This window comes from Sturnus vulgaris, chromosome 13 (assembly GCF_052056855.1).
Source record: "Sturnus vulgaris isolate bStuVul1 chromosome 13, bStuVul1.hap1, whole genome shotgun sequence".
In the NCBI taxonomy this organism is placed as follows: domain Eukaryota; kingdom Metazoa; phylum Chordata; class Aves; order Passeriformes; family Sturnidae; genus Sturnus; species Sturnus vulgaris.
The window spans coordinates 3,018,983-3,042,704 of NC_142255.1; the positions used below are offsets into that span (position 1 = coordinate 3,018,983).

The 23,722-nt window shown below is 42.3% G+C and overlaps 1 protein-coding gene across 6 annotated transcripts in view; it reads left to right on the forward strand.

Moving 5' to 3' along the window:
* Positions 1 to 23,722, forward strand: part of PEAK1 (pseudopodium enriched atypical kinase 1) — a 107,796-nt gene that overhangs the window by 70,669 nt on the left and 13,405 nt on the right. For 5 of the 6 annotated variants that reach the window (XM_088172339.1, XM_014879165.2, XM_088172341.1 and 2 more), the window contains 4 exons: positions 1,525 to 4,788; positions 11,075 to 11,191; positions 12,988 to 13,184; positions 20,308 to 21,056. In XM_088172339.1, coding sequence (XP_088028465.1) covers positions 1,637 to 4,788; positions 11,075 to 11,191; positions 12,988 to 13,184; positions 20,308 to 21,056 — 4,215 coding nt within the window. In that variant the 5' untranslated portion in view covers positions 1,525 to 1,636. The remainder of the gene's footprint in view (positions 1 to 1,524; positions 4,789 to 11,074; positions 11,192 to 12,987; positions 13,185 to 20,307; positions 21,057 to 23,722) is intronic. The other variant, XM_088172343.1, reaches the window with a different exon arrangement.

Sequence of the window (23,722 nt, forward strand, 5' to 3'; positions counted from 1 at the left end):
TCAGTCTGGCAGAGTTTCTATCTCTTAGGTCATACAGAGAAAGCTTTTGGCAGTGGCTTTTTGGCAAAAAGCTTTGTCTGGAAACATATTTAGTCAGCATATGAAATGTGATAGCCCTGGTAGCACAGCTGTGTCTGCAGGCACTAATAGAGTTAGGCTTCAGCCCCATCTGCTGTTGGATCGAGATTGCTCTGTTGGTTTGCCAGCACAGGACAGCCCTTGCCAAAACACAGAGCAGGACGTGAGGAGACTGACAAAGCCCTCCTGGTGTCAGCTCTCCTAATGATGCTGTTGTTTGCCACGCTGATGAAAGCCAGTGGTGCCCATGATGAATTCCAGCACAGCCTCTGTGCTGCTGAGCTCCCACCATGGGCTCTGTGGGGAGCTGCAGCTGAACCTGCAGGGCGTCAGCGCTGCCCTCTCGGTGCACCTGGGGGAGCAGCAAGGATGTTTGCACCCCAAGGCCTGCAAGAATAGAACATTATTGATTTCCAGGGCCTGTGTTTACAGAAGGAGCAGTGGACATAGAGATCCTTTCACCTCAGCAAAATGTCTCCCATAATTTGAGTTATGCAACAGTGACGAAGAGAACAGACTTGCGGATTTGGCTCAGAAGGCTTAAAATCTTCAGGCATTAATTCATGAAACTCTCAAATCCTAGATACTCTGGTGACTATAAAGCACAGCAGATTCGTGTTTGATTTTTACTTAAGCCTGATTGTTTCAGGAAATAAAAAGATTCACTTTGAAAGAGATTTTCAGTTCTTCTTCAGTTATTTCTGGAGGGTTAGGTAGAAACGCTATATGTGAAACAAATCAGGGACTAAAAATCCTTAGCTTTGTTTTGAGGATATCAGAATGGTTTATTGCCATTGTGGTAAGCAAAAGGAGAAAAAAAAAGATTGACTTTCTAAAATGATTTCCACTGTATCTTTATCTGACTCTTCCAGGACATCAGAACATCCTATCTGTTCAGCCAAAATACCTCTCCAGTTATCATTTAACTCTGATGAAAAAAGTGCTAAAATGGCAGAGTTTGGGATTGCTTGAACATATTTTCTCACTTAAGCTGAGCTTGTTCACATTCAAAGCTAAAACAAATTATCTCAATTGCATTTAGGAGAGTAAACATACTCTTGCTTTTCTATCTCACGTTTGAGTAGTTACGGTGAAAGCATAATGTGTAGTAATCTTCGGGTTTATATCCTCTTCCTGCATTTGTTTTATTGGACAAAATTAAAGGTCAATGGTCCTGAACTAGTCAAGAGAATTGCTCTAAATTCTCAGTCATTGCCATTTTTCTCTCTCTCTGCTTTAAGTAACATAGGGCTTAGCTGCCAGCTTTAATTCTTTATATATGAGAAGAACGATAGTTGCAATTTGGTTTTGCATTTCAGTTATATAGTTTTGTAAATGAAGATGTCAGCAAAAGGCTACTTGCTTCTTCCACATTGTCCCTAGTGTGGAAAATAGAATGATCAAGCAGATTTTTGCCCATTCTCATCCTGTTTCATGTTCTTCCAGCATGATCACTGCTCCAGGAAGTGTCCATACTACGTGAACAGAGCAGAAGCTCATGGATGAGGCTCCTACCATGCACTGAGCAGCACGGCAGCAGGCGCAGAGCTCTGGGAAAATGTCTGCTTGCAACACTTTCACTGAGCACGTCTGGAAACCCGGTGAATGTAAGAACTGCTTCAAGCCCAAGAGCTTGCACCAGTTACCCCCAGTGGCAGAGAAAAAGCCCCTCTCACATGGAAACCTGAAACCCAATGCAAACCAAAGCAGCAGCCAGCGTGGGAGGAGCAGTGGCAGCTTCCGCCCGCCCGTGGCCAAGAAGCCCACGATAGCTGTGAAACCCACCATGATGGTGGCAGATGGGCTCTGTGGGGAGCTCACCACGCTGGAGCAGTGCGAGAACAAACCCCTGCCCGCGGGGTGGAACCGCAACAAGGCGGTCCTGAACAAAAAACCACTGAACAATAATAACGAGGAGGAGATCGAAGGTTACAGCCATGTTCCTAGGCCTTATGGCAACAGCGAGGGCGTGGGTAAGATACCAAATAACAATAATAATGGACTGACAGAAGTTTTGAAGGAGATTGCGGGTTTGGATAGCACACCTCAGCTCACTGGAAATGAAACGAACTCAAGAGAAACCTTCTTAGGAAGGATAAATAATTGCTACAAAAAATCGTTAGAAAGGAAGATCCCTCCGAGCTGCATGGTGGCTGGAATGAAGGACTCACAGAGTAAGCATGTTATTCTGAGTGGAAGCACTGAAGTCATAAGTAATGAAGGTGGACGTTTCTGTTACCCAGAGTTCTCCAGTGGAGACGAGAGTGAGGATGACACGTTTTTTGGCAGCATGCAGGAAGAGCATGAGAGCTGGGATGAAAGTGATGAAGAGTTGTTAGCAATGGAAATCCGCATGAGGGGCCAACCTCGCTTTGCTAATTTCAGAGCTAACACCCTGTCACCTGTTCCGTTCTGTGTTGACAAAAAATGGAATACTGTGCCCCTTCGGAACAAGTCTCTGCAGCGGATCTGTGCAGTGGATTATGACGACAGCTATGATGAGATTTTAAATGGTTATGGGGAAGAGACTGTGATTCTTTATGGACAAGAGAGCATGCAGAGCATGGTATCTTCTGATTCCACATCTCCTGATTCTTCTTTGACAGAAGAGTCTCGTTCTGGGACAACCAGCAGTTCTTCCCAGAAGCTCTGTAATGGAGGGTTATCTCCTAGCACTCCTCAGGACCTCAAAGTGATTGAACCAGAATACGAAAGCCTTTGTGACAATCAGCAAGTGAAGGATGTGCCAAAAGCACCCAGAAATGCTCTGAAAGGTCTGGAAACTCACAAGGCAGTCCTTGCGCTTCGCCTGGAGGAGAAGGATGGCAAAATCGCTGTGCAGACTGACACGCAGGAGAATAAAAGTTCTTCGGATGGTGCTGGTCAAGCTGTAACTATTAATTTGGTGCCTGTGGAGGAGCAAGCTAAACCTTACAGGGTGGTGAACATGGAACAACCAGTGTGCAAGCCATACACCGTAGTGGATGTCTCAGCTGCCATGACCAGTGAATGTAAAGAGAATCAGACTGAAACCTCAGAAACCAAAAAGGCATCGTCTAACCCAAGCTCACCAGTAACCCCAGGCACACCTGTTGCATCCTCTGCAGCATCACCGGTGTGCGTACATGCTAAGCTGAAAAAATCCAGCGCAATCAGATACCAAGAAGTGTGGACTTCTAGCACTAGTCCAAGACAGAAGATACCTAAGGTGGAACTGATTGGAAACAGCTCAGGACCTTCTGTTCCTCCCAGGAAGACAAGCCACAAGTCAGCTCCTACTTCACCTACAGCTACAAACGTTTCTTCGAAAACGATCCCAGTAAAGTCTCCTAATTTGTCTGAGATAAAATTCAACAGTTACAACAATGCTGGCATGCCACCTTTTCCTATTATCATTCACGACGAGCCCACTTACGCTAAGAGTTCCAAAAATGCTATTAAAGTTCCTATTGTAATCAATCCAAATGCATATGATAACCTGGCAATCTATAGAAGTTTTCTGGGGACCAGTGGGGAGCTGTCCATCAAAGATAAAACTACAAGTGTGATAAGCCATACCTATGAAGAAATAGAAACTGAAAGTAAAGAGATCGAAGCCATAGGCAGCAAACCCACTGAGTTGCCCCAAGCAAAGGGAGTGGCCAATAGCTCTGAGTGCAGGCTGGGCTCTGTGGCTCAAAAGGTCCAAGAGTTCAACAGCTGCCTCAGTAAAAGCCAGAAATCCCCACAGAGAAGTCACAGTGCTGACCACAGCTCCCCATCCAGAGTTCAGAAGGCGATGCAAGAGCCTGCAGCAAAAGCAGACGTAACCCCGGATGGTTGTGTTGGCAGCGGCAGTGGCAGAGAGAACGCAAGCACGGTGCTCTCACAGATCGTGGCTTCTATCCAGCCTCCACAGTCTCCTCCAGAAACGCCTCAGTCTGCTCCCAAGTCCTGCAGTGTAGAAGAGCTATATTCCCTACCCCCTGAGGGAGATGCTTCTAAAAGCACCCTGGTACGACCCAAATCTCTGTTTACATCCCAGCCTGAAGTGGAGGCCTCCAAGGCAGAAAGCGCTGCCACTAAAATGCAGAAAGATCCCCTTTCACAGCCGGCTGCCACTCCCTCTCCAAAGCTAGCGCGCGCCACCCCGAGTGCCACGAGTCCCCAGGCAGAGCAGGTGCCGCCGTTCCCCCCTCCTCGCTCCACCTCCTCTCCCTACCATGCCAGTAACTTGCTGCAAAGGCATTTCAGCAACTGGGCCAAACCCAACAGCCCCACCAGGTCGACAGAGGCCGAGTCCATCCTGCACTCGGAGGGGCGGCGTCCCGATGCCAAGCCCAAGCGCTGGATATCGTTCAAGAGCTTCTTCCGCCGCAGGAAAGCTGACGATGAGGAAGAGAGGGAGAAAGACAGGGAGAAGGGGAAGTTGGTGGGACTGGATGGGACTGTTATCCACATGCTGCCCCCTCCTCCAGTGCAGAGGCACCACTGGTTCAGCGAGGCCAAGTCCGACTCGAGCGAGAAGCCGTCGATCGTTTTCATGTACAGGTGTGAGCCGGCACAGGCGGAGCCGAGGGCTGAGCTCCCACTCAAGGTGGGGGTGGAGTCTGCTATTGCAGAGGCACTGGCAAAAGACAAGGGAGAAACGCCGGAAAAGCCTCCAGAGAGCTCGGAACAGAACACAGCGAGCCATTCCTCACCACCTCAGGCTCCCAAGAAAATCCCCAGGTACCACTCCACTGTTTTAGTCACTTACTCAGTTGTGAACTGTCCTGTAAATGCTGCTCAAAAGGGAGAGACTAAGGAGTTTTATTACCTTAATGCAATTTTTTCAAAGTATATTTATTTTAGACAACTTAGGATGTATTTTAAAATCTTTCTGTTACATTAGATACCAGAAAAGGTGTAAAGCATACATTTCTTCTAGTACTGCTTACTAGAAACAGTATCTGATATTTTGAGTTTGTCTTGCAGGCTCACTAACATGTCACAAAAGCCATGTTCCATTGAATCAGATCAATTTTCTTGAATTTCTACTTTAAGAAAGAATTTCTGTTTAGGGGAGACTTCAGAATTTCTCAGCAGAAATAGAAGGCGACTACTGAGAAGTACAATAGAAGTTAAAAGATCTGTGACTCACGGAAGGTGCTGTGCTAACTTTGCCTCACATGCCCAAGAATTCAACAGATGCTAATTAACCACACTGCAACATCACTGCAGCACTCCCAAAATAAAACAGAATTAGGGTACCTACAAAATAGTGTTATCTCTGTCTTGCAAGGCCTTTAGCAGTGACTGTGCTTTGTCTCCCAACAGTATTGGATGCAGTAAGAGCTGGTCACATCAGTTGCAGTCAGTCATGCAGGCAGAGTAAAATTCCCTGAGTGCTGGACCACAGCTGTGGATGTGTTAGAATTTATCTTCCAATGTTATTACATAAACCAATTCCAAAGTAACCTCAAACTTGAATTATTTATTTCATTATAACAACAACCTAATGGGAGGAAATAAAAAATTTTGTGAAGTTGAGCCCCAGAAAATGTATCATGACAGTGTTTTTTGGTTTTCTTTCTCAATATTCTGTACAAGAAAACTACAGTGTATTTTAGCTAAAAACAGTTTTAACCTAATGGAAATCTCTGTGTGAGCATAGGTATTTACCATGAACTGACTGCCACTTGGTCCTAAAGTAAAATAACTTGGTTTTCTTTCTCCATTGTCTATACAAGAAAAGTGCTAGAATAACCCTTGATAGGAGAGCAGTCTCTAGATTTACCCTGAATGAATTGGTGAGAAGTAGCTTACCAATAGTAGTAACCTTTAGAGGGCACATTAAAGGATTGCAGGAGTTTGTGCTCTCAACCCCCTTGACAGGAACCTGTTTTTTCTCCTGTCTGTGGGAAAGCTGGAGAAAGCGAGGCTGATTTTGGTTCCAGTGCCATCAGGTGCTCCCACCCCTCAGTGCCCTGCTCTTGTGCTGGCAGGACAGTTCCTGTGCTCTGGTGAGCCAGGCACAGATCCAGGGGAGAAGGAGCTCTGCAGTCACTGTTCAGCCACATCAGCTGGCTGGTGTGCCAAGGCACGGGCCAGGAAGGAGCAGCTGCTGCTCCGGGTGCTGCAGGGCAGGAGCAGCCTGCCAGGGATTCTTGCACTGCCCTGGAGATGGTGCTGTTGGAATGTGACCTGTTCCTGCACTGTGCCTGGGATTCCTTCTGCCATTCCTTTGGAAGGACACCACTGATCTCTCATTCACTTATTCCCAAAAGCTCTTTAGTTTTCTTCAAGTCACAATGATGTTGGTTAAAACCGAATCTCAGAATTTTCCCCAGTGAAAACTGGAATTTTCCAAATATTAGAATTGGAATTTCTTCTTTCTGCCAGTATTGTCCCCTGGTTTGTACAAATTTCAAAGAAAATACGCTGAGGTGCTGAGTTGGGGGAGTACTGGGCAGTGGGAAACTCTATGCTTCAGTTCTTATATTCTTGGTGTCTTGAATTATTTAGGGTTTTTTAAGACTTTTCAATGTTGTTAATGAGACCAAGTGAAACCTTATAATGCCACAAAATTGAAGGTTTTTATTGTTGTTTAAAGGGTTTGGCTTTTATTTTTAATATCCTGGTGGGTGAGAATCAGGATTTCTAAATGCCATTTTTGCACAAGCAGGAGGCATAACCCACGAGAAGCTAAGCTTGTTTTGTGTTAACCCTCCAGGTATTAGTACAAGGTTAGCTGTAATTCAGGCTAAAATATGTGCATGGAAAAGATGTTTAGAATGTTCAGTTAAGCCTGAAGAGGCTGAGAGGAAAATGGATGACCTGAAGATAGCAATCAGTGAACAGGACACTTCCCTAACTCAGAATGCCAAGAACAGCAAGCTCTCTGAAAAAACAAACTGATGACCTGGAAAATAAGATAAAGCTTTAAAAATGTCAGATTACTGGGGGGTCTTGAAAGCAAATTAAATAAAGATCCAGTATTTCCTTACTTTGCAATGGATTACAAAGCTGCTAAATATTGATAACAGAACCACAAAACGGCTGAAGCTATTTCAAGTTATCACTAGAAAGGTCAGATTTCCCTTTGAACAGCACTTGCAAAATAGTCAGTTTTTCAGAAAGCTAAAAATTATGTCTCTGTCATACAAAGGAACTTGGGTTTGGTTTCTCAGTGTGATTGTTTCTGTTTGATGGCAGGATGCACATATGCTGGTTCAAAAGGAGCTAGCAAATAAATGATATGTTAAATTTACCAAAAATTTGTAGCTAGATAAATGTTTGCTAAAAATCAGCAGTCATGTCAGTTTTATCATTCATTGGAATGAGAACACCTTTAGTTCATGAAGCAGCAGTTGTTCTCTAAAATTGACCAAAAGATAACATGATATTTCTGGCCTGAGTCACTGTAATTGATGAAGGTGGTACAGCACAGCATGCAATCCACTCATCACAAGCTGAAGAAAAAGATCTTCAAAGGCTTTGTTGTCTCACAGATCAGAGTGATCCTATTGGAGTTTCATGAGATAAAGGCTTCTCCTCTCCCTCACTGAGACATCAGTGCTCATACCCAGCAGCAACTTGTTAGATTGAGACATTTCCTAAAAGCAAAGTGCAGCACTGAGTCCTGCTGCTTCCTTGGCTGTCTTCATAAAGCACATCAGAGCTGAACTAATCTGATCTGGGCACAGCCATCTCCATTTCAGTTACAGGTTAAACTCAAGAGTTGCCTTTCACAGCTGCAAGTCAGCCATAACTTTCCTTTATGGGATCCATGGGCCACTCTTGGATGATGTGAAGGTAAAACTCTGGTTTTCCTGAAATACTTCCTTCAGGTAGTGAGGTCTGTATATTTATTTTGTTCTGGTTCAGATAAGGAAGCACTTCTTCATAGCTAAATTTGTGATCACCAATCTAATTCCTAAGATTGTGTTAATTTTTGCAAAAGGATTTGAGCTCATCACTGATAGATCTGAGCTCTATATAGAGAAATATGAGTATTGTGACAGATCACTCAGTAGAAACAATGGGAATCACTGTTCTTCAAAAATGTAGTCATACATTAAGATCAGGATTTCATCCAGAGACAGGCAGGAATAACTGCCACTGCCACATTCCACTTTCCACTGATCCAGTCCTGCAGATTCCACAGCTGCTTCAGAAGCTGCTTGGGAAGATAACAAAATCTGTGAAATCACAGTGGGGCTCTGTTTAAAACAAAGTCCTTCCCAGTTTGGAGGACTTCTGGTATAACTCCTAGGGTGAGATTCTCACATGAACACAGAACCTTTTAGGTACAGCCTGAGTAAATTGGTGAGAATTCAAGGATGTTATAGATGAAAAAAAATTCTTTGCTTGAGCAAGTCTACTGAAATGGGAGAAGTTCTCCCTGAAAATGTAAAATGTATCAGCTCTTCTTTCTTATCAAACTCATGTTAGGGCTTTTCTTGTCTAGGTATCAGCAAGCTCTATCTACCTTACTCAGCAGTGCTTAGCAGTGCTTTTAGAGGTATTAACTAGCTATCTTCTACATTTCATCAATTAAAAACTTGTGAGATTTTTCTCTAGAACATTTTCCAGTTCTAACAGAATTGGAAATTCTGCATGTGCATTAAGCAGTAAGTTTGGTAACGTTTTATGTGAGAATTTGTAAACATCAAGAGCTGTTAAAGATCCAAGTAGAAGGGACTTTACCATTTATTATTTTATAAATTTAGCTTAAGAAATGGTAAATCATGTGTTATTGTTGTTCTTAACTCCTCTAATACAGTCTGTAAAACGGAAAGGCTGAGAACCTAAAATGGATAAAGAAAAATATCTTCTTTATAATGCACAGTTAATCTGTGAAACTCATTGCCATTAAGTTTCAGTGACACTAAAGAGCTTAGCAGGATGTCTTTACTGGATTATCAAGTGTACTCCCTTTATCCGTGCAAACATCGCATTATACAAGATCTTAAGAAAAAATTCTAAAGCCTCAGGATTAAGCCAGCTTCTCAATAATCAGAATTAGGAATGAACTTCATAGCTTAGTTGTTTCAGATTGTCATTTGAGAAGTTTGTTTCACTTTCCTCTTCAGTGACTTTTTGTGGTGGTGAGGAGGGACTGAGCTGCAGGAGGCACTGGAATGTTTTCTGTATCCATGGTGCCCTGTGACTGAAAGCTGAGCACAGGCTGTGTGTGCTCAGTGCTTGGCAGGAATAAAGTGGTCAGTGTTCTGAGCAGCAGTTCCTGGGGAAGGCAGCCTCTGACCCCCCTCCAGCCATTAACCTCTGCATTTTTCCTCCAGCATTATTCAGTCAGTTTAGGCTTTATATTGGCTTTATTAACTTAAAAGTGCAGGGCCTGAGGGCATCTCAAAGCACTCTCTTTGAAACTAATATAGCTACAAATTCCACAGTTGGGTTTTTGTGTGTGTAAAACATAGTCCTGTTCCTTGTCATCTCCAGCTGTACAGCTGCCATTGATGGCTGCTGTGTTGATGTCCACTCAGGGAGCAGATCAGAGTCTGTGCTGGCTCCAAGGCCACATCAGCTTTTCTCTGGTTCTATCACTAATTCCTGCCACTGGGATTTATGTGCTGTCTTGCACACAACTGTGTTCCCTCACCTTGACCTCTGGATCTGACCCTAATTCAGGAATACACACTCACAATCACTTCCTATAAGCGTTCCACTTTATCTCCCTCATATTCATTTGCTGTTTATTAATCACTCTAATTGAGCAGGCGTGCTCTGAATAGAGGAGAACACAGGTCACACAAGAGCTGTGATTCCCGTGTCCTCACCAAAATTAACTCGCTACACAGGCAGCTTCCTGGATCCTACTGTTCCCAAAAGACCGAGGCGAGTTAGACCACATCATCTTCTGGCTATGCTCCAAAAACCGTGGAGGAGGAGAGCCTGAGGGAAAGAGAGGCATTTGTCCCTGCAGAAAAATAACACTTTGCAAACAGTTTTGAGCCCGTGCACACGTGAATGTCAAGTGTTTGAATTCAGTGGGGTGTTGTCTGAAGGACAGTCATTTTTATGGCAAGTGCTGTTGCCTCACATAATCTCAGCTTCTTAGGAAAACAAACACATTCTCTGCATGCAGAGGGCTGCTTCCTCCACTAACTGAATAGTTGTTTAGCTTCAGCCACTTGTGCTCGAGGAGCAGAGTTCTCTGAGATAATTAATTTCTATAAAGTTTGGTTTTGAAATAAAAAAGGGAAGAGAAAAAAATTTGGACAGAGGAGGCTGCGCCCACTATGGTAGATGCTAAATATGTGCTCTTATGCAAAGCATCAAAGAATCCATCCTGGCAAAATAGCTATAAATATCCCAAATAAGGAGATAGCTTTAAGTATGACTTGCTCCCAACAAGCAGATAGAAAGTTACACAAAACCAGGCTTTAATGTTTCTAGTCTGAGAGAACTGCCTGTTTATCAGCTGCTCCCCTTTCCTCGAAAAACCAGTAATTTTAACTGTTTAGTTCATGAAGCAACTGGGGATTTGGTTCTTGTAGCTCCCTGAGTGAGGATGGTTCCCCCTTTTATTCCTGCTGTGTCCTGCCAGCACCACTGAAGGGCTTGACATTTGCACCGAGTACATAAGCTTGATCTCTGTGTCCTCGGCGTTAAGATACTGGGAAGCATTTCCCCGTGGGTTTCATGACCTGACCTCTAATTGCTGCGGTTTAAAATGTATTCTTTTGAGGCACTGAGTACAGATTTGAGATACTCTCTTACTCTTAACAATAGGTTAGTGTTACTTCCCAAAGCTCCTCTGGAGAGCTGGACGTGCTGTTGCGGGGCAGTAGCCATGAGTAAGGCCATAGCCCTCATTCCAGAGCAGTGATGCAGCAGCTGCCTGTCCCTGCAGGGAGGCAGTGCAGGAGTTAAGAAGGCAGGGCTGGATGTGCCCGGCTTCCCGGGGCCTTGGCAGGGCCCAGCCCCCGAAGGTAAACACTAAGGTGCAGTAGGTGTAGCACTCTGTGCAGAGTTCAGCCCTCTTGCTCACAGCTTGCACAACTTGTAGCACACCAGAACACTGTGGAATCAATGGCTCGCCAGAGTTTCAAGACATGATTAAAAGACTCAAGAAGGCCCTGAAAGAATTTCCTTTAATGGGGAATTGTGTGAGTGAGTACAGTGGGTGAGTTGGTATTTTTTTCTTTCTTCCTCTCTAGCTGTTGGTTTACTTTGGCAAAATGCTTCTGAGCTTAGGTTTAGTGTATGTGCTTGCATGTGTCTGGTCTGGAGAATGAGTATGTTCTTACCTCACCAAGTGATACTAAAAAGTTACTTTGAGATGTGGTAATTCCTGGTTTGTGGCAATGGCAGAACTGTGAAGCTATTAGAACCTATTTCTTCTTAAAGAAAACATTCCTCTTGAGGAATGCAGGTATGTACGTTATTTACAGCAACTACAAGTCTTCAGTTAAATCATCCTGAGAGCCTTGTTACTGCTTTAATTTTATGTCTGCTTTACTCTGAAATTACCGAGGTTAACACTTTCATGTGGATATATTTATGGCACATGGAATGTTCTTCACACCATTCCTATGCATGGTACTAAAATTGAACAAAAAATGTTACGCTGATTAAAGATTACATCTTTTTGAACTTACGCCATTTTTTCTCTTTTACTAACAAGTTCTAATGAGTTTGGTTTGTGTCAGCCTGCAGTTAAAAATCATGAGTCTGAGCAGAAACAGCATGTGCACACTGCACTGTCCTGGCTCTTGTCATGCAGAGCATTGGCATGTTTGAATTTTGTACTCGGGATTGCTACAAGATTGTGTCCCAGGATTTTCAGGCCTTTGGCTTTGCCATAGATAGGTATATACCTATCATTTATGTTAACTCTTTGTGGAAGTTTGAAATCCTTAGCACAAAAAATAAGTATCTCTACAGATACCCCATGTGCTGACCATTTTTCGATGGAAATGTGTTACTCTTGTCCCTAATGGAAGCCACAAGTAGTTCAAATTCTTGCTGTTGCATTTGATCAGGCTGTAGTAATGAGAACTAGCAAACAGCACATATGCTCTTGAGATTTGGCCTGTAATGAGTATTTGTTTCTGCAAGTGAGAGAACATAAAGGCATGAAAATATTTTTGCTCTGACATGTTTTTGTGGCATATTATTGATAATTGCTGCTATATTTTAAGTATGATTGTGGAGTTTTATTAAATCTCGACATTTTTTCATGCATATAATGCACAACTTTTAAATTATACTGCAATAAATATATCCATGGAAACCAACTGAATGCACGATTTTCAGAGTTCTGTGCTATAAGTCATCACAGTTTGATTAAAACTTCATAGCTAAGAGCAGGCACAGAGGAATGTCTTCAGTGCCTTTTGCAGTTGGCCTAATGCAGATGAATTTTAATGGTGGAGAATTTTATATGGGAAAAAAATTATTGGCCTAAATGAGGTCTGTTTCCCAGAGTGTCAGATCCCAAAATCCTACCAGTATATTAAAATATATCAATGAAGTTTTATGAATTTATTGGGACTTAATCCCCCTTGTTATACCTTGTTATATTTGCTTGAGGCACAATTGTTTGCACTGGTAAAAAGCACCTTAAACTCTGCTGCTGTCCTGAGTCCCACACACTTCACCCAGAATCATGCCTGCATATTTATGAGTACGGATGTTGATGGCAGCCAAGCTGTAAAACATTTTATTGTACCTTCTATATCAAAGGCATGAACTATTATATATAATCATGATAATAGTAACAGACATGTTACTATTTCAGTCACAAGTTGTTTCTTCTCGTTAAGGAAAATAAAAACTGTAGATAATAGTTCTTAGAAAAGGAGGGTGAAAGAAGGAACTTCTTTCCCAGTTCACTCCCCTTCCTGGAGACACTTAGTGCCCGCCCTGGGTCCTGTGCCCAGCTGGGATCTGCAGGTGACCTTGTTGTGTTTGTTTCAGTCAAGTGCCCGATGACCCCACCCTGGAGGAGTTGTCCCCTCGTGTCCCCAGAGCCGTGTTTGTGAAGCAGGACAATGGGGGCAGCGCCTCGGTCATCCCGGTCTCGTCTGCCCGTGGGCCACTGGGGGAGGAAGAGAAAGAAGAAGCTCCGAATTCTCCTGAGCTGAGTTCCTGCAGTGCCACATACAGCAATCTAGGTGAGTGGACTCACAGCAAAACACAGGAATTGGGTCACGTTTTGGATACCTTTCCAGGGTGTGAAGAGCCTTTTCTTCTGGACAGCTCAATACAGCTTCATAAGGGTAGCTTTTAATGCCTAACTGTTTAATATTGATTTACAGAAAATAAAGATATATAGTCTCATTCAGAGATCATAACCAAGAAAGTGAAGATTCAACAAACTCAAAGGTTTGTTTTCCCAGAATTTAAACCAGTCTTTTAATTGTCCTTAGCGATAAACATCTCAAGTGATTTTTAGAAGAAACATTATTTTAACTCTTTGGAGGAATTTTTGTTAATGAGGTTTAAAATACAGAGCGAGCTACCTAATTTCTTTAGAAGGAATAAATAAAATTGAATATTTTTCCAAACTTCAGCAAAAGATAGGGCTTTTTATTTTAGAGCATCAATAACTGCTAAAATCTTTGTACCCATCTTCTGATGGCTGAAACTGTTCTTATCCTAGACAGAGAGTTTACTTTTGCTCTTTCCCAATGAGATGTGAATGTCCTGCAGGTATTACTCAAAGATTACTGAATTCCTGGCTCATTAAAGAGATCCATGGATGCAGGGCTTCTCTGGAAGATAAGGGAGCAGATAAAGCAGCATCTCCCAATGCACACTGTCAGTATTATCAGCCTAATTTTCTCAAGCATTTTGATTTGCAGTACTGTGAATTCAAGGATTCCAGGTTTTCTAGAAGAACAAAATCTCTCATTTATTTACATGCCAGGATATCAGAATACATGTTTTTTGAACATCCCAATCCTGTAAACACAGCATTTGGCCAAGAGTAAACTGATTGTGTTGAGATGGCTCATGAGTACAGGGGGTTTGGCATGTCCACACAGGTTTCAGGGATCAAGGACTAAACTTTAAACCCTCAGGTGCATACATTCCTTAGACATTCAGTGAAACTGGTGCTTTTTTTGCTTAAATGCGAATTAGTGGCAAGCTTATTAGTGCATTCTGCTATTAAAACATTAATTAGGTGTTGTTTTATAAAGCATAAGGAGGAAAAATATCCTGTCCAAATGTGATGCTAACATCTACCAAGAAACTCTTCCTCTAAGGAAGAAAACTAAAATCTGTATCTTGGTGAATTACTCATAGATCTAATGAATTATTTTCGATTTAGTGAGATGTATATCTGTTTCTATATTTGCTGTATTTAGAAGAAAGGGACATTGCAGACACAATCCAGGCAGTTAAGGTCTGGCTACATCAGAACCACTTGTACCACATTTATGCCATGCAGCAAAATACCATCAAACACTGGGACAGCTTGCCCAGAGAAGTTATGGGATCTCTGTCTGTGGAGATATTCCCAGCCCAGCTGGAGATGACCTGGACAACCTGCTCCAGCTGACTGTGCCTGACTGTCTCAAGAAATCCTTTCCTTCAGTCCTGGCCTGTATTAGTGCTGTTGCTAAGTTTGAATGTTCCTTTTTAAAACCAGAAAAAAGTCAGCCCCTTAGCAATTTATTCAAAATCTTCTCCTCATCGTTGGTTCACTTTGACCTTGCTGTCTCCAGAGTAACCTTTTGGTGTGAAAGAGTTAAGTTAGCTCTGGGGCTTGCCTGCCTCTGGCTGGGAGAGCTGCCTGGTGGTAGGAGCAATGCTTCCCTAAATGGCACTGAGCTCCCTGGCTGCCCTTCAAAGGCTTCCTGCTTTACTCAAGCAACCTCACTTTCTAATCCAGATGGCAACAGAGAGATTTCTAGATCGGGACAGAATAATTCCTACTTGTTTCCACATCGTGCATCACCTAGGCAGCAAAACCTTATCTTTTGTAGAATTAACAACTACTGGTATGTGAAACTGGAAGAAAGGATAATATGAGAAGTTACATCACATTTGACTCTTGCCTCAACTGCAATTAGAGCTACATGCTGCAGTTTGTAAAATACCTCACATGAATACCTCAATTTCCAGCATAATGCACGAGGTTCACTTTTTAACTAATCTGATACATATTCTGTGTGTTTTATTAAAAAGCAGATAATATGTCTCTACTTTGATAAACAGCAAATCTTCAATTCTGACATATCATCATGAACACAAATAATTGCAAGCCTTGGTAAATTTTCATCTGCAGTTAGGTAATAGTTTATATGAAATATATTTGGTTTGGCCTTCCAAGAGACAAGCCTTACAAAAGAGAGGATTCTCCTGCAGGAATCAGGTACAACATAGAAGAGCTGGGGCTTTTCTGTGATCCCACTATGATGATAGGATAAGGTGTGTTTCTGGCTGTAGAAATAGGAGGAAACTTGAGTAGGAAGAGGGAGGTTCCTGACTGCCATGGTCACAGTCAGGCTCTGATGCCCACAGTTTAGGGAGAATGCTCTAAAGAAAAGCTTTGTAAATGCCTGGTATTGTGGCAAGCACTCCATAGGGACTAATTCAGAATCTGAATCCATTCAGTTTATCAAAGTAAGAGTCTGGCTTGATCCAGTGTGGGCGCTCATGTGGTGAGCAGAACTCTGATGAGGGAGACCTGTGCTATCAACTATTTAACAAAACCCAGAGGCTGCCACTTGAATCAAGATGAAGAAACAAATGTTCAAACGTGTAAAGGATGTTTCTTTTGTAAAGGGTTCTTTTATTGTTACAGAAGTTAATTCAGGTAAGCCCTGTAACTGATGATAAGGAAGACAAAGCCTTTCCTTTACAAATCTTTAAATTGTTCTGTCTTTGTCTGAATTTGTTGGGGAAATTGACTTCATTGAATTTGCATGGCTGTAAGTAGATTAAGGTATTCTCAATATACTCAGGATAGTACTTCTGCCATTGAAAAAATAATAGGTTATTTCATTATCAGCTGTTTTTCTCTTTACACCTAAAGAAATGGGGGGAAAAGGAGGCTGAGTTCCTAGGCTTTGTGATTGCTGATATTGGAAAAAAATCCCAATCACAGCATCTGCCATGGGGCATTGCCTCAGTCAGCCAGTTAGAGCAGGGCAGAAAACTGCTTTAGCCAGGCTGTAAATAAGGTAATGAGATCATTGTTGATGAAAACTGACATTTCAGTGACAGACAGTGATTAGAGCATCAGTCTGCTGCACTTTGTATAATACATAATTAGCACAGGTAATGTCTAACATTGTGTAATGGAGGGTGGGCAGCAAGACCTGACAAGTCACCAAGCAAACAAAGTGAGGCTTCTCTTACCTGCCTCTCACAAGAGACCTGTGCCCAGTCTGAGTTGCTGAGACACTGGAGGTGCATCACAACACTACTTAACAAATGTTAGCTTTCCTTTCTCTAGCATATATCATCATTCTGGTAAGATTTTTCTCTATTAAATTGACAATAAATGTGTAAACAATGCAGGATTTAATGCAAATCTGTGTACAGGAGAGTTTTATAGAATAGTGGTATACATGGACAGCATTTATTGAAATTGGGGCTGTGAAGCATGCTGGTAGCTTTTGCAGTGGCTGGAAGGTACTTGATGCATTTGTGGTTTTTTTCATGGTTTGGTTATTTTTATCAGTCAGGCTAAGTGTTTATTAAGGAGTGATGTCAGATTTGATAGTTTCAGCAGCTAACATAAATAGGCTGCAATGCAAAGTCCGATGATAAATCAGTTACCCAGAAAAATTAAATTTAAATGCCTTTCTCAGAGGCCTTTCAGAGTTTCAGAACTCTGCATGGTGTCTGGAGAATTAAGCATTAATTTTTAAATAGTGTAGTGAGATTCTATAATGGAAGATCTTATTGAACTGTAGAATTATTTAAAGCTCTCTAGAAATCTGCTGTCTGTAAAGAGTTAATTTTTTTTCTGTCATTGAGCAGTCTGGAATCCACTTCAAAGATCTCTCAGACAGGTAGCCTAATATTGTCCCTGTTCTTCCTTTTCATTTTGCCTCCCAAGAGTGTGGCTCAGGCTGAACTTGCAGTGTTGGAGAGTCTGTGCAGTAGGTAAGGAAATGATGAGTTTAGGCATGCAAGGGGAGAAGGAAAGGATAGGCAAGGAGAAGAAATTAATGCTCTGCTAGTATTTCTATGCAAAAGGACATTCTTGTGCCTTTGACAGGGACAACATTTGAGACAACCTTTTTCTTGCTAGGTAATGAATTTATAAAAATTGGGCCATGTAGTTTCCTGGCATGCTTGGGGAAAGCTGAGCTAGAAGGAGTGGCCCCATGGCTATGAAAGAAATGTACAGTGTTAGAACTCAGCATAGAAACAGTGCAGACATGAAACTTTTCAACTGGATAATACAGATGGTTAGATTTCAATATGGAAAACTTGTTCTTGTGGGAAGAAACTACACTGTAACAGAGCATGTTACACAAACTCATTTTTTCTCAGCTGAGAGTACTTGAAACAGTAACTACAGAATGACTTGTACATTCAGTTCTCTGGAACCTGCCACCCCCTCCAGACATCTGAAAAAACAACTTCTAGTTATGAAAACCTTCTCCAATTCTGTTTGGATGACACAGTGCCAGTAGCTATGCAAAAGCAACACTGGTTGCAGTCTCAACACTCTCCTCTGTGTGAATGGCTTTTGGAGGATGGAGCCATTAAAGCACACACAAAATAAGAGAATCAAGCAGCAACATTGTTATAAATCTTACCTTTCCTAGAGAGGGCTTCTGCTGCTGCTGCTCAGGATGTGCATCTTGCTCAAATTTGTTTCCTTTTTTTCCCTCTAGCACCTGTGCATCCCTGGGTTAGCAAGTCCCACAAGCAAGGCATGTTAGCAAACTGCCTCCTGAACAGTGTCTGTGTCAAACCCCAGCAGTCAGGCTGTCTCAGCAGAGTGGGGAAGAGGGTGAGGAGGAGAAAATAGGCAAGTTGATCTTTAGCACAGTGCTGCTGGGGAGAAGTACATAGGTCACAGATTTTGTAAGAATGAGCAGTTGTGGAAGAGGACATGTTTGCATGAGTAAGAGAATTGGATACAAAGTAGAAATGAACTTGTCTCAGGATTAAGCAAGAGGCATCTGGATGTGTGTCTGGCATGCAGACATCAATTGTGCTTTTGACCTGGAATCGTACCACACCTCACCTCTGCAGAAGGAACTTTGTGAGAGAGTTCCTGCAGTGCCCAGCTGGCACCAGAATTCGATGCTGCAGCACTGCAAACACTCACTGCAGTACAAAGCAGCAGTGGGGTCCCCAGAGCCCTCCAAGAGCAACCTTTACAGTGATTTGCTCTCTTCCCTGAATATCAGGTATGTACAAAACTGATAGAATTTCCTGCTCAAAACTGGGTTTTTTAAACATTGGAATAGCCAGGCTTATCATTAAATCCATAAGGCTCTTCTGAGAGTTTCTGGAGCTTAAACCAAAGATAGGAATAGGGATTTCATTTGGGATGTTGTCTCCTTGGAATGATTGAAAAGAGAACAATTGTTAAGAAAGCAGGGTAAAATGCTGTTTTGTTTGTGGATACATATAAAAATATGATCCACCCTGATCTTCTGAAATGAGGAGGTGTATTTCAGCATTCTAACCCAGCACTGCAGGGCTTGGTACATCCTGGCCATTTGGGTTTTGGGTTCTGTAGTATTCATAAAAACTGTAACAACATATCTTAGCATGCCAAGGAAGCTGATGTTTCTTTCTTTTTGCAAACTGCAAAGTCATTAATTATGGATTGAAGTGATTCAGTCTGAATCTTAGATCAGCTCTGAATCTCAGATTCCCCTAGTCTGGTTCAGCATTCCACTTTAGTTCTCTCTTGACAAGGATTTGGTGGGCTTGGCAGTGTTAGGTTAACAGTTGGACTCTGATCTTAAAGGTCTTTTCAGCCTAAATGATTTGATGATTCAGCATGTTATAAATAGTCAAATAGTTAATAGTGTTCCCTTACTAGAAAAGATGCTCAGCTGCAGTTTTTCAGAGCATCCATTTCAGGTCTCCTGTTTTCAACTGTCAAGAGTTGGCTTCCTACATCACCATGATAGTCAGTGAACCTCCCAGGAGAAGCAGAATGCTTATAAAATAATTTCTCAGAAAATAGCAGTTGATTGGAAAGATCTCATTTTGATATGAGTAACAACAGTTTAATTGTCCCAGAGGAGCAAGTTGGTCATTTGTATTGTGTGTTTATTAGTTTTTATTCTCTATTATATTATTGTAATTTATTTATTCTGCATTTCCAAGGACTCTGGCACTTATAAAACATAAATGCTCTTTATAAAAGCCATCCAAAACACATGACAGGAAGTTTATCTTCCCTGGATTCACACAAATGTCTGAAACTAGAAATTCCAAGCTTGTGTGTACATAACTTGCCATTTGGAATCTCTTGAGTGCAGCCAGGTCTGGTTATCTCTGAATGTAACATTGCCAGCAAAGGTACCCATGGCAAGTAAGGAAGGGAAAGCATTAGAGACGTTACTGTCAGGGGGAGGGCTCAAGAGTTTTACTTGCAGAAACTATTTCTGTCAAAATATGATCCTACTCTTGATGGCAACACACTTGTCAGCTTGAGTGAAAGTTGGCTTAACTTCCTTGATTTCACTGTGTGAATGTGTTGGGGCAATCCTGAGTGCCTGATGTGACCACCAGAGTACCTAACTAGCAGAGTATCTAAACAGTGTCATTTATGTCTGGCTCTGTCTGGGTTCCATTCTGAAACAGGATTTTCAGCCTGTCTCGTGCATTTCCCTATTGTTTTATGGACTGTTACCCACCCTTAGCTTTAGCACATTTGAATGAAAGTAAGGAATAGTATTGCAGTCAGCTGACTGCAGAAGAAATTATAGGACACTGGGTGTTATTGCTGAAACTGGCCAAATTGTCAAATTGAGGTTTGGTTTTTGCTTGCAGTTCTTGTCACTGAACTGTTGGATGTAGAATGGCAGCACTGCTAGCACTGAAGCTGATTTCAATATATATGCCAAAGTCAAATCAAGGCCAGCTGGATGTAATTAGATATATGTGATACTGATTTGGTCATTTACTTTCTCATTAGTTCATCTTTTCATGTATGTATCTAGGGGTTTTTGTAACATTGTGGGGGTGGGTCCTAGTCAGGGTTTTGGGGGGGGTTTTGCCTTAAACAACTTTGCAGAGTGCAAACAGGAGCAGCACATATGAAGTACTTTAATCTTCTCTTACTATTACCTTATTCCACAGGGCAATCCAGAGCAGCCATGATCCCTCCAAAACAGCCGAGGCAACCCAAGGGAGCTTTGGATGATGCCATTGCCTTTGGAGGACTGGCAGACCAGGAGACAGTGAACAACTTGCAGCCAACACCACCTCCACTGCCCAAGAAAACAATTCTGAGAGCTAACACAGAGCCAACTCCCCGAGATCTGCAGAAGCAGGCTCTGGAGAACAACCTGTGCATCATGGCCAATCCCACCTATGACATTGACACCAACTGGGAAGCGAGCAGCGCCTGCTCCTCGGTCAGCCTGGAGCTCAAGGTGCTGGACAATGAGTCAGGAGATTCCCTGGACAGGCCAACAGAGAAGCTGAGGGCGACCACCTCAGCAACTAACAGTGTTTCCAGCCTAACCACTATCAGTATTAAGGAGCGCTGTTCCAACAGCATGGAGTCGCTGACGGGGAGGCGCCTGTCGCAGGCCAAGCAGGGCCGGGGCGTCCAGAAGCCGCAGAGACAAGCACTTTACCGGGGCATCGAGAACAGAGAGGAGGTGGTGGGCAAGATCCGCAGCCTGCACGCCGACTCGCTGAAGAAGCTGGCACTCAAGTGTGAGGACCTGTTCATGGCCGGGCAGAAGGACCAGCTGCGCTTCGGCGTGGACAGCTGGTCGGATTTCCGGCTCACCAGCGACAAGCCGTGCTGCGAGGCGGGAGATGCCGTCTATTACCCCGCCTCCTACGCCAAAGATCCCCTCAACAACTACGCGGTCAAGGTAAGAGGGGCTGCAGGAAGGCCAGGCATCGGTGGCAAAGTGTGACAGCAGCCATACTCTGCACCACATCCAGGGGTGATAGGGCCTGCTGCTGGCAGATGGGACAGAAGGAGGATTCCCAAGATTCCCACCCATCTGTGGCATTGGTATCTGCTTATATCTTATTATTGCAGCTCCAAAATGACTGAAAGAGAAATCAACACGCCTTAGTCTTTATTGTGGTCATTGCTTAATGGCATTTTGAAGGATAAGCTGTATTATTTTAACAGGTGTCAGCAGTTTTTTGGAAACTTGCAATGACAAAATCCTTTGATTCACCTGCATGCAGAGGAAATTAAATCGTCACTCCTAGTTAGGAAAGTTTTCCTAAAAAATGAAAAAGTTCTCCATTTTCAGGGCCATGTAATGTTAAATGTAAATTCTAGGGTAATAGACCTTTCTGTTCTTATACAAGGTCTTAGATTTTCACCAGTGCTCTTTACCAGCCTTTCAAAAGCTCTGCCTAGCCATCAAGTGTTTGCCTTATAAATTCTTCAGCTAACACATTAAAGAAATAAGATTTAGTAGATTTACTGCTAATATATGAGCACCTAGCTGGCAGCTATCTCACCAGTTATTGTTATTTCATGGACTTGTATATAGGTAGTTTTTTCTGAGTGCTCTATCTGTGCATTTCTCAATGCTTATCTGGTAGAAGGACAGCTAAGACTCATAGCACTGTCAGGCTTCCTGTGTGACCTTGAGTAAGTCACTGAACTTCTGACTCCTTGCTGAAACTGAGATAAAACATTTATTGCCTGACACAGATGTCTGAGGCCTGACCTGTTATTCCTTGTATTTGACATCCTCACAAGGGTGGTGCTTTACAGGAACAAAATGTTGTTACCACTCTTGTATGACTGTTTACAAGTAAGATATAAAAAACATAAAGGTAAGATTGGTGCAGCCATTATGTTACTCTGACACCTGAGAAGGTATCTTTTTAATGCAGATATCTGGGTCTAACCATTTATATTGCATTAATTATTAAGGACTTCTTCTTGGAAAAGCTGTGAAATTAAATATAGATGTCTTGGAGCTGCCATGTCCAAGGAAGAGCCAGACCATGAGGTATCTGGCAATCAGCTGTGGTTCAGAATCAGCATCTGGCATTGCTCATTGGAGGGTTTTGCTTTAATACAATGATGCAAATTGACTGCTTCTAGGGCCCAAAGTGGTATTTTTCTATACAGGCAGCTTTGAGTTATGTGATATCTCTTTGCACATCACGGATGTGCCTTTAAAGTATTCCATGTGTCATTGTTCTGTTGTCTCCTGCCCTCCAAAACACATTTCCCTTGTAGAAAGCCAGAGAGGAGAAAGAACAGCAGTGCAACATGGTCAAATAGGTGCTACATTTTCTTTTTCACAATTCAGGTGTCTTTAAAAGAGTTCTCTGACTAACAAGGTTTATTGCATTGTAATAGATGCAGGTGAGGTATCCACAAAATATCCTTGAGCTGGAGGTCACCAGGAGCTCAATGTCGTGTTACAATGAGAGGAGAAGTTCCTCTTGAAAATACCCCCCTGGCACTTCATGTGATAGAGGGAGGTGCTGGCCTCAAGTTGATCTTTGACTTAAAAACCATCAGTCCAGGATCAGATTTGTCCAAAAGCTCATAACCACAGATTGCTGTTTCATTACACAGAGATTTGGGGATTTTAGCTTTAACAAATATGCTCGTTTTTACTACCAGGGGTGTTTTATGTGTGAGCCAAATTACATAGTAATCTACCTTCAACAAATAACCTAAGTCTTCCTGCCACTTTAAATCCCTCGTCCCCAAAATAGGGTGGAAAAAGCAGTGAGATGAAAATTACTGGTGTGCCAATTGAATCCAAAACAGTCTTCCTGTTATTTTGCATCAAATCTTAGAAATATATTTTGAAAGTGTCTATGGAGCCACATTTCTGGATGGTGTAAATTAATGTAGTTCTTTTGAGTTTTGCAGAACTACCCAAGCAACACTGGCTAACAGTTCACATAGTTCTTAGGTTTTATGATTTTAATATTAGATCTGAGAAACAACGACATACTGAGATTTTTTTAAATTATTATTCTCTGTAGAAAATTAGAGATTCACCCCCAAACAGTGCTAATAATCTTGATACATAAAATTGGCATTTTAATATTCTATCTCCAAAAATAGAATTACAAAAGCATTGTTAAAAATTCAGCTTTGACCATTTAACTACTGCTGAATTAAATTTAGAGCAATGAATGATTTGTAGAGGTGAATGTACCAGTGCACTTTTACATTCTGGTGGTTTCACCAGTAAAAAGATGTTCTGATAAATTTGGTGGAGGACGAGTACAACTTGTTCTGTTGGGGGTGGATGTAAGAGGAAACATTCATAGGAGTGTGTTGTTTCACAGCACTTTATTATGCTTTTTGCTTCAACTCTCACCTAATCTGCTAGTAAACACCCAGTGCAAAAATAGCTGCAGGAAGGCATGTGGAAATTATTTTGACTGAAACATTAGAAACAGTCGTGATCAGAAAAGTACTTTTCCAAATGGAAAAATATAAGTTCTCTTTCAAGAAAGGTTTCCATGAAATTCCAGACCCTGAGGTGCTTTTCTTTCACCTAAGTGCAGTACCACCTTCTGAGCAGTTGGTAGATCT